The following is an 11,229-nucleotide window of genomic DNA, read 5'->3' as shown; positions in this document are numbered from 1 at the left end:
TCAGCCTCATGAACATAGTAAACTTGAACCTCGGGCTCGTATGTGTTGTTTCCTTGGTTACGGCACTGAACACAAGGTTATCGTTGTTGGGATCCTCTCTCTAAACGTATTCGTATATCTCGACATGTTGTCTTCTGAGAGCATCACATGTTTTCTCGGTTCTCCTCCTTTGAGTCTATTCCTCCTACTCAGTCACCTTTTTTCACTAACCCCAATGTTGATCTTTTTCCTAGTGATGATTATATAGGGTCTATCTCGGGTCACCCTCCACAGCCTCCTGTTCTTCTGCCTTCTCCATCTCCCGATGATTCCAGACCAGACGACGCTCCTATTCCTACCGTCATGCCTCCTCCTTCCACTCGCTGTTCCAGGGTGAGAAATTCACCTCCTCATCTTCTTTATTATCATTGTTTTTCTACTATTCTTCATCAACATGAACCTAAGCCATTCAGAGAAGCCTCCACAAATCCAAATTGGCAATAAGCAATGCAGGAAGAAATACAGGCACTTGAAAAAGCACACACTTGGGACTTGGTTGATTCTCCTTCTAATCAAGAAGTTGTGGGAAGCAGATGGGTATACAAGATCAAGACTCGCTCTGATGGTTCTATTGACCGTTATAAGGCATGACTAGTTGCTCAGGGTTGTACGCAAGAGTATGGTATTGACTATGAAGAGACTTTTGCTCCTGTTGCTCGTCTCACATCTGTTCGAGCTCTTCTTGCCATTGCTGCGGTCAAAAAATGATCTCTCAGTCAGATGGATGTGAAAAATGCTTTTCTTAATGGAGATTTAAAACAGCAGGTCTATATGAAACCCCCCTCCGGGTTATCCTTGTCCTTCTGGAAAAGTCTGTCTACTTCGCAAGGCACTCTATGGGCTTAAGCAAGCTCCTCGTGAATGGTTTGACAAGTTCAGCACTACCATATGCGGCCTTGGTTTCACTTGCAGTCCTCATGAGAATGCTCTCTTTATTCGTAAAAGTGACCGTAGAGTTGTTCTTCTACTTCTGTATGTTGATGACATGATCATTACTGGAGATGATACTGATGGTATCTCTGATCTTAAGGCATCCCTTCAGCGTACTTTTGAGATGAAAGATCTTGGTTCTCTCAGCTATTTCCTTGGTCTAGAAGTCATATCCACCGATGATGGCATCTATCTCTCTCAAGCTAAATATGCTTCAGATCTTCTTGCTTGAGCCGGGATTACAGATAGTCGCACTGAGTCTACTCCTCTTGAGCCTAATGTTCGATTTACTCCTATGGATGGTACTGTTTTGGATAATCCTACTCTGTATCGACAGCTAGTTGGAGGACTCGTCTACTTAACTGTCACCTGACCAGACATCGCTTATCCAGTTCATGTACTTAGCCAATGTTTGTCAGCTCCTCGTACTACTCACTATGCAGCAGTTCTTCGCATTCTTCGCTACATCAAAGGCACTCTATTTCATGGCCTTTATTTTTCTGCCCATTCCTCTTTGTCCCTTCAGGCATACTCCGATGCTGATTGGGCTGGTGATCCCACTGATCATCGTTCTACTACTGGTTACTGTTTGTTTCTTGGCGACGCTCTCATTTCTTGGCGTGCTAAGAAGCAAACGTTCACTGCTAGATCAAGCACCGAAGCTGAGTACCGTGCCCTCGCTGACACTACTGCTGAGCTTATCTCGATTCGTTGGCTTCTCGAAGATTTGGGTGCTTTTTAGTCATCCCCTACTGATGTTTTTTGTGACAATCGCAGTGTTATTCAGATTGCCCATAATGATGTCTTTCACGAACGCACCAAACACATTGAGATTGATTGTCACTTTGTTCGGCAACGTATCCTTATTAATGCTGTTCGACTCATTGCTGTTGGAACACTGGATCAGACTGCTGATATTTTCACGAAAGCTCATCACCCGACTCGTTTCCGAACTTTGTTATCCAAACTCAAGATAGTATCCTTAGCTCTCACTTGAGTTTGAGGGGGGATGTTAGAGAATCATTAAAATCATTTTAGATCAGTTAGTATCGTTTATATTTATATAGCATATCTGTATATTAATTGTAGGATTCTATACTTTTATTACTTTAATTCTTTTAGCACTTATATATATACCCCTTATACATTGTATTTTTAATCAGACTCAATAATACACAAATTTTTTTCCTAAGTTAGTCTTTTATTTCTAACAAAAATTTAAACAAAATCATCAACCTATTCGATAAAAAAAATTTAGACCCAAATTATCGTGTTATCCGGTAATAACCCCTTTAGCCCAAAAAATTTAAACCAAGACTTTTATTAAACATGTTTCATTAACATATTAATGATTCTTAGATGAAATAAATGGTTCAGAAAAATACTATATCCACGCATTGCCCAAAATGATACATTTTAAATTTATAAGTATAGATATTTTATACCATCCATACGATAAAATCTCCTTTAATCCTAATCATCATCCGTCGTGCATTGTCATCTATGAGTGCAGAAATCCTTTCCTTTCTGTGAAGATAGATATTCTATCTTGTAAAAGTCGCCAAGTGTGGCTACTGGCTACCATAAACTCTATCTTGAATTTTTATTAGCAGAATGCTATGATGCTTAAAAGATGATGTCTATTTATTAAAAATAATTAAAAATTAATATTTGATTTAAAAAATATAAAAATAAATTATTTTTAAAAATTTAAAACTTATCACAAAAAATAAGTTAGACAAAAATTAAACAACAATTGATAGACACAATAGAATTTTCCTTTTTATTGTTACCCACGCAGTGACACGCATTTCAAGGTTGTGACATAAAGCACACAGATTCTTCTAGTACTATCCTTCCTAGTTGAAAACAAGTAAGCTGCCTAGTTTTGTTTGCTAGTACTAGATCGGATCTCAACCCCTTCCAAACATAAATTCAAGATATGTTTTTTTACCCCAAAAAATTGCCTATAGTATTAATACTACAATTTGTCAATTAAATCACATCTTGTATTGTAACAAATCCAAAATATTGTTGTATCAGAAAAAATATTTACGGTATATTTATTTCCGGTTCCCAAAATTAAATCCTGTGGTCTCTATCTAACATAAGGTGAAACTGCAGTATCCGATATTCCGATGTGTAGCGATTGGATAATATCATAATAGTAGTTCTTTTCCTCTACTTCTTTCTTCCACTTTGTCACCTAATAAAAAACAAATTACAATATTAAGTACGCAACATTTTCCAATTACGTACCGTAAACACGTCATGAAATGGGAGTCGGATAAATATGATTTTTTTAAACCTTTATAAAATCACAATAATGACAGTGACATTCTTCAACATCAGTGATTCAAATTAATGAAATTATAATGTTTGCACTACTTTTTGTGGTGTCGATTAAAGGTCGGATAATTTTTAACTTTGATTTTTTTAGAAATAATTATTTATCGAAAAATTTAGGTAATAATAATTGTTTTATCAATATGTGTGCAAATTATACTTATCTATATGTATGTGTATACTAGTGTCTGTGTAGTAGAAAATAATAACATATAAAAAAAATGTAGTGTACTATAATAAAAGATTATAACTACGTTGTAGGAGTATAAAAAAATAACTACCAATTAATTATTATATATATTCTTTAAAAATTTTATTAAAGTACTATAAATATTTAATTATTTTATAATAAAATATTTAAAATTTTATACTAGTTATTTTTTGTTAAAAAATATATAAATAATATACATAGATACACAAATATACAATAACAATTTGATTAGTAATATATTTTGTTCATAAATTTATTAGTCATTTATTATTTTAATTTTAAGATAAAAGTTTGTATATAATTATTTTTAGTGAGGATGATAATTAAAAATTATTAGATAATAATTTAATTAAAAATATTAAATTATCTAATTTTTTTATTAATAATTTATATAAATAATATAAAATTTTATTTTTGGTTTTTATTTAAAAAAATAATAAATAATAAATTTATATTTAATTATTTTTATATAAATTTAATAATTTAAATAGTCGGTCCTAAATTCGAATAAATAAAAAAAATTATGTTAAATCTTAGACAACCAACATAAAAACTTAGTTAAATTTTCATGACATAAATCAAATTTAATAATTTAAAATAATTAAATAATAATTTAATTAAATTTATTAAATTATCTAATAATTTTTAACTGTTAATTTTTTAAAAAAAAATAGACACGCTTGACACTCGAAATTTTTATTTTAATAAATAAATTAATTATAATAATTATCAAAATAAATAATTTAAAAAATATTTATCAAAATAAATATTTCTCTCTTATCTCGTTTACATTGTAAACGAAATAATTGGTAAATGGTTATTTTTAAAATGTGTATATAGATACATGTATTTTAAAAAAAATTAAAAATAATAAAAAATATTAATATTATCAATAATTTAAACTTTTAACATATAATTAGTACATAAAAATATTAGTAGAAGAGATTAAAATGGATATGTTTAATAAATTAGTATTCAAAAAGGTTGATAGATAGTGGGAATAGAATTAAAATGGTTATCTCTCACGTTATCTTCCACCATCCACTTGAGATAACCGTTTCAATTCTCTCTTCCACTATTCCATCAATCTCTTATAATAATTTGTAAATGGTTATTTTTATTTTTTAAATTTAAATCAATTTAATTAGATCATAATTTAATTTAAAATTTTAAAAATTTTAAATTAAATTAAATTATGACAAACAGTTACTTTAATTTTTAAAAAAATTTAAATTAAATTAAATTAAATCAAAGATATTGATGGAATAGCAGAGAGAATTGAAATGATTATCTCACGTGGATGATAGAAGTGAAAGATAACGTGATAAATTATGTTTCAATCCTTTTTTTTCTATCTATCAACCTTTTTTAGTATTAATTAATTAAACATATCTATTTTAATATTTTTTACTAATTTTTATGTACTAATTACATATTAAAAATTTGGATTATTGATCATATTAATATTTTTTATTATTTTAATTTTTTTTTAAAAAATACATTTGTAAATGAGATAAAAAAAATATTTATTTTGATAAATATTTTTTAAATTATTTATTTCGATCATTATTATAATTTATTTATTTATTAAAATAAAAAATCCCTTGACACTCCCTCGACCATTTAAGACAAGACACGCCGTTTTTTCCGTTCTGTTCTAACTCACGTCTCTCTCTCTCTCTTTCCTCTGTTTCATCGATCCAAGACGCCGCGTCATCACTGAGACATGGCTGTTCGCAACACGCTATCCGGACAACTCCTCCGCCGCAGCTCCGTCGTAGCCGGAGCCAGATTCATGTCATCGTGGTTCCGGAGCATCGAGCCCGCTCCCAAGGATCCAATCCTTGGTGTCACCGAAGCTTTTCTCGCCGATCAGAGTCCAAACAAAGTCAATGTTGGAGTTGTGAGTTCTCTTGTCTAATTTTCTCTCCCTTCCCATCTCCAACTGATTTTCTCTCTCGTTATCTCGGAAAGTAAATCCAACAGCCAGTCACCTTAGTAGGTAGTGATCTAGCTCTCTACGTCACCGCAAATAAGAGTGTGTATTTATTCCTTTTATTTTTTAAAGTGCGAAAATTTTGTAATTTTTTAGCTCAAAATTCCGATTCTAGTGTATTTTCCTAGCAACAGATAGAGAGTAGCATGCAACAGTGAGGAAAACGATTTTTGTGCTTTGTTGACCATTTATATTTATTTATTTAATTTTTATTTGCAAAAAGGGTGCATATCGTGATGACAACGGGAAGCCTGTGGTTCTGGAATGTGTCAGAGAAGCCGAGAGGAGGATCGCAGGAAGCCAGTTCATGTGAGTGAAGAATATGCTATATTTATTTATGTTCTTGTTATTTTTTATTTATCTTTTTAATGTTCTATATATATATATATATATATATATATATATATATATATATAATCGGTTTTGCTTACAAGTGCCAATTTGTGTGGTATTCACGTAAAGTTTGTCCAATTTGTGCCAATTTATCTTTTTTTTTTCTTTTTCAAATAAAAACTTAAATTAATTTTTAAAAGATTTTAGATCTGACATATTTGTTTTTAATAATTTTTATTCTAGAAAAATTTTAAAAAATTTAAATGATATTTTTAAAAATTTAATTATCTTATAATAAAATTTATTAAGGACTTGTAATATAATTTGTAATTATGAAGCTTTGTCCGTGTTGTGTTCCTCTCAGAACTCTCTCTCTCTCTCTCTCCCTGAACCCACGAGGGGCGGTTCAGTGTACAATAAGAGAATGAGTATTGGATTCTTTAGGTGAGAGTGAGAAGGACCAGGAGAATCCTGCTTTATTTTTTGCTTTTCTGTTCTGAAAGCTGAAAACCTATGAACATCGCTGAATTATTTCTCAACCTCGTTTTTAATTGTGTACCTACCTGACTGGATATAAGGGAGATATGGTGTGTAGGTTGGGATGATGAATGGGCAACTTCAGAATTGTTCTAATAATGTAATTAGTTTTGTAGAATGTGGGAATGGTTGAATTTTTCTTTTTCTAATTTATGTTGTCCATAAGTTAAAATGGGGAAGTTGTAATGCCGTGGATCCTCTTAAATAATGTCACCGTATACAGATTTTATAAAATAATAAAAAAAAATATTATAAACTAATACGTTTTTATCAATATTACCCAACACTTTAATTTAATGTTTTATTTGTATAATATTAGAATTTAAAAATTAAAATTTAAAATTTAGTATAAAAAAATTTATTGGTCAAATATTGACAAAAAATAATAAATTTTGTTTGTTATATTGTTCAAAAAAGACTTTGGGGACTAGTGCCTTCAACTTTCGTATCGTTATCGATGAACGATCTTGTTAGAGATATAATCTCTTGTCTTCTTTTATCATTTTAAATTTTGGGATGAGTGGTTTTATGACATGGTATTAGAATTCTATGTTCTAAAAGTCTAGAGTTTAATTTTTGGTGAACCCCAAAAATAAAAAATAGAATAAGGCAAATAAATAAGAAAAGAATGTCAGCAAAAATCAAACAAACCTAAAAGAAACTCTTGCTTAAGAGGACGTGTTAAAAATATAGTCGTTAATGTTACTTTTTCTTATTTACTTAAATTTTTAGGATAAATGGTTTTATGATAGGTCTTAACTTTCTTTATGGTAGAATGAATTCTTCATCTACTGTTCAAATATTTCTGGACGTAAAGATTAAGTGGCTCACACTTCAAGGTGTTAAAGTGTTAGCTAGCAAGGATGGTGATAGTTTTCTTTTCATTAACTGCATTTAGTTTACAAATCAGAATATGACAAGACACTAAAAATATAACAGAAAACAGTCTGTTTTTCTATTTTGTATTGCAATCTTATGCGAGATCAATGCCCATACTGCTTTACGCTGAAACACATGTTTGGCCAGGGAGTATCTTCCTATTGGTGGAAGCATAAAGATGGTGGAAGAATCACTAAAGCTAGCATATGGAGAGAACTCCGAGTTCATCAAAGATAAAAGAATAGGTGCAGTTCAGGCTTTATCCGGGACTGGAGCGTGTCGACTTTTTGCTGCATTTCAACACCGTTTCCATCCAAACAGCCAGATCTACATACCGGTGCCTACATGGGCGAAGTGAGTATTTGATACAAATCTTCCTTAAATATTCAATTTTGCCATCGGCTTCTTTAAAGGTCTTTGTACTTTGAGATTTATGGAATTTAATTTTGATGCACTGTCGATGTAAAACAATTTTACATATGTATCTAATTACGTAACATCACATCATAAAAAATGACTACCATTTATATTAACCACATGAATAATCATCTAAAAGAATGAATGAAATTGGACAGTTGTCATAATTAAACTTAGTTATGAGTTTTGTGTTTGTCCCATATATGTCTAGATATTTATCTAAATCAACATTGCAGCCACCATAACATTTGGAGGGATGCTGGAGTACCTATGAAGACCTTCCGTTACTATCACCCTGAGACTAGAGGATTGGATTTTTCAGGACTGATGGAAGACATAAAGGTATAATACCTTCATTCTTCAGACATTTCTTTGTAGGTCAACTTTTAGATCAAATGTTGCTAGTAATTTATACTTTTAACCTCTTAGAACTGTTACTTCTTATACAGAATGCACCAGATGGTTCATTCTTTCTGCTTCATGCTTGTGCTCACAATCCTACTGGAGTAGATCCTTCGGAAGAACAATGGCGAGAGATCTCGTCCCTCATCAAGGTAAATTGGTAAACAGTTTATAATGGTATATAACATTGCGGGCTTTAATTGTTTGTTCTGATTTGGATTATTGACCCTTTTCTTGTTTCAGATTAAAGGTCATTTTCCTTTCTTTGACATGGCGTATCAAGGTTTTGCAAGCGGTGATCCAGAGCGAGATGCGAAGGCCATCAGAATTTTTCTTGAGGATGGTCATTTGATAGGACTTGCACAGTCATATGCAAAAAATATGGGACTCTATGGCCAGCGAGTTGGGTGCCTTAGGTAATTTTATATTTATCTTTAATCTTGCTTTTGTAAATAGGCTATTACACTAAGCACAAAAATGTTATAAACACTCAATGGCTTTCATTGTGGTTGGGAAGCAAGATATGTTGAACTGTGATCATTCTTTTAGTACATAACATAGATATATATATACTATTTCGTACTTCAATTTAAGTTTCTTGTTAAATTGATTTCCATAGTTCAGCTTTTGCAAATTTCGGCTTCCTTCTTAGCTTTCTGCTTGAAGCAGAGTCATAATAATTAAGGCACAAGCTTTGACATGATTATTATGATTTTGTATCCTCAATTGGTTCAAGTTTATTTCAGATGACCAATGGAATTACCAACATGGTAATTCACTAAAAGAACATTACTTGATAAACATAAGTAGAAGTGAAACTAAGAACTTTGAAATGCTATGTGGAATGAATCTTGGTCTTCCATATATACCCTTATTATTTAATATATTTCATTTTCTATAAAAATGGAATCGTTTAAAATGTGTTTAAACATTGAAAATTCTTAATCTTAAAACCTTAGATTGGCTTTCAATGACATTCACCAAGGGATAGAACTCATATTCTTAAGTTGCTTGCAGCGTGCTTTGTGAAGATGAGAAACAAGCTGTGGCAGTAAAAAGTCAATTGCAGCTACTTGCTAGACCAATGTACAGTAATCCACCTGTTCATGGAGCACTTATAGTTTCAACTGTTCTTGGTGACCCAGAATTGAAGAATTTATGGCTTAAAGAAGTTAAGGTAGAGTGCTCCTATATACACATGCTTTCATATTTATTTGTGTAATGCAAATGCATTGTGGTACTAGATCGTGCAAATGCAAATACTTGATATTTCATACAATATTTGTTGTGTCTTGAGTGTTTTGTTAAATATGCTCTCTTTCTCTCTAACTCTTCTTTTGCGCAAAATGTTAGCTACGATTTACATTGAACTTTTGTTATTGACCATGTTTCTATATGTAAGCAGTTTTAGAATATAACTAAAATAGTTTTGCTAAGGAGTGCCCCTAGCTAGGTAAGGTACTCTTAAATTAAATTTAAGGTTTAATATTTTCAATGATATTGAATGTCTGAAAAAAATTAAAACCCTTAAAGGCTGCAGCACTTATTACTCGTTAGTGAAAATATTAAATGAATAATCTTAATTTCTTAATAATCTTTATTGTGTCTGACATAAAAAGACAAATTATTGACAAACATAAAGATTTGGTGGTAGTTGTGATGACCTTATATAGATGTTATCTTCACAGGTTATGGCGGACCGGATCATTGGAATGCGTGCCACCCTGCGAGAAAACCTAGAAAAATTGGGGTCTCCTTTGCCATGGCAGCACATAACCAACCAGGTCTCATCTTGAACAATTAAACCGACATTGCATGAGATTAATATCTATACATGGCAGCATGTCACCCATTTGTACTGGGTGTTATATAACTTGAATCTCAGGAAAGAGATTAGTGTATACCCTTTCAAATAGAGAGGTTCATGTGCCTCAACAGAGTTCAATATAATTTATCTTTGTTATAATTTATAAAAGCTGTGTTTTCCTCATCAGTAATGCTAGGGAGCCAACTGGTTTTTAACCAACATTAGTCAATTTTTTTAAAAATTATTTTGTTTATTTTAAATTCTAGATCTTAAATTATAAATCTTTAATCCTAAATTCTAAATTTTAAACCCTCTAAATCTTTAAAAAAGTTAGAACTTCTAGAATTAAAAAAAAATTGATTAATGTTAGTTTATATACTTTCTCTTTTCTCACAATTCATCTGTTGTTTGCTTGTGCAGATTGGCATGTTCTGCTATAGTGGGTTGACACCTGAACAAGTTGATCGTATGACGAACGAGTTTCATATTTATATGACTCGTAATGGTCGAATAAGGTAACTCGTCTGGTATTCATTTTCTATACAAAGTTAAACCAATTCTATACTAAGCTGTGTTAACTTTCTCTGTTATTATTACAGTATGGCTGGTCTTAATACTGGCAATGTTGGATATGTAGCTAATGCCATTCACGAGGTCACAAAATCAGCTTAGATGATTCAGCTGAACAAAGAGGCCAAAAGTTTTTTGTCTTATGAAATGTCAAACACCGAGTTGTCCTTTTCAGGGCTCAATAAAATTAAAAATTTAGAACCATTCTTGTTATTATTGTTGACACTTTTTACCGCGGTGCATTTGCAGTTAGGTAGTGATACCTTCAAGGGGTGGTTCATATTAAAGACCCCCTTAGCATTTATATCTCCATTTTTTGTAGCACTATGTTGTGCTTCTCGCTACCTCTCCAAATTTTTCTAGCAAACAATAAATATTTGAGAAGTGGGTTGGAATTTAAGACTCGCTTATTTATGATACTATCACAGTGGGTTTGTTCCTAATAATGCTTTGATTATCCAATTTCCAATGTCATGTCTCCATAATTGAATAATGCAAGATTTAGTTAACATGTGTTACAAGATTATCAATTAAAATAGTTTACGTATGCAAATCACAAGAATTTAACTAACATGTATTCTAAAAATATGTGATAAGTTTATTATTAGTAAAAAAATTAAAATATTTTTATTTAATAAATGCAAAATAAAATACATTGAAAATTTAATTTTTTTATATTTTTAATAAAAAATTTATAATTTGTAAATTTAACATGCTGGACACAAAATAGATAACTCAAATCATAAAATTAAAGTTTTTGAT

The 11,229-nt window shown here is 31.1% G+C and overlaps 1 protein-coding gene and 1 pseudogene across 1 annotated transcript; both read left to right on the top strand.

Annotated features, from left to right (window-relative positions):
• Positions 1-759: 759 nt before the first annotated feature.
• Positions 760-1,966, top strand: LOC130965773 (uncharacterized mitochondrial protein AtMg00810-like; annotated as a pseudogene).
• Positions 1,967-5,169: 3,203 nt separating this feature from the next.
• LOC130968962 (aspartate aminotransferase, mitochondrial) lies at positions 5,170-10,892 on the top strand. The gene is made up of 10 exons (XM_057894495.1): positions 5,170-5,429; positions 5,746-5,831; positions 7,419-7,625; positions 7,925-8,030; positions 8,138-8,242; positions 8,334-8,506; positions 9,108-9,267; positions 9,779-9,874; positions 10,318-10,412; positions 10,497-10,892. The coding sequence occupies exons 1-10, from the start codon at positions 5,253-5,255 to the stop codon at positions 10,567-10,569; spliced, it is 1,278 nt and encodes a 425-aa protein (XP_057750478.1). The 5' UTR covers positions 5,170-5,252; the 3' UTR covers positions 10,570-10,892.
• The last annotated feature ends 337 nt before the right edge of the window (positions 10,893-11,229 follow it).

Source organism: Arachis stenosperma, chromosome 3 (assembly GCF_014773155.1).
Source record: "Arachis stenosperma cultivar V10309 chromosome 3, arast.V10309.gnm1.PFL2, whole genome shotgun sequence".
Taxonomy (NCBI): Eukaryota; Viridiplantae; Streptophyta; class Magnoliopsida; order Fabales; family Fabaceae; genus Arachis; species Arachis stenosperma.
The sequence above is the reverse complement of the archived record's forward strand: the minus strand, read 5'-3'. Positions and strand labels throughout refer to the sequence as shown.

What these genes read in the sequence shown, in the direction of transcription:
- LOC130968962 (XM_057894495.1), top strand. Translation starts at nt 5,253, where the DNA reads ATGGCTGTTCGCAACACGCTATCCGGACAACTCCTCCGCCGCAGCTCC. An exon ending in ATCGCAGGAAGCCAGTTCAT is followed by an intron (nt 5,832 to 7,418) that starts GTGAGTGAAGAA and finishes ATGTTTGGCCAG; the next exon opens with GGAGTATCTTCCTATTGGTG. An exon ending in TATGGCTTAAAGAAGTTAAG is followed by an intron (nt 9,268 to 9,778) that starts GTAGAGTGCTCC and finishes TTATCTTCACAG; the next exon opens with GTTATGGCGGACCGGATCAT.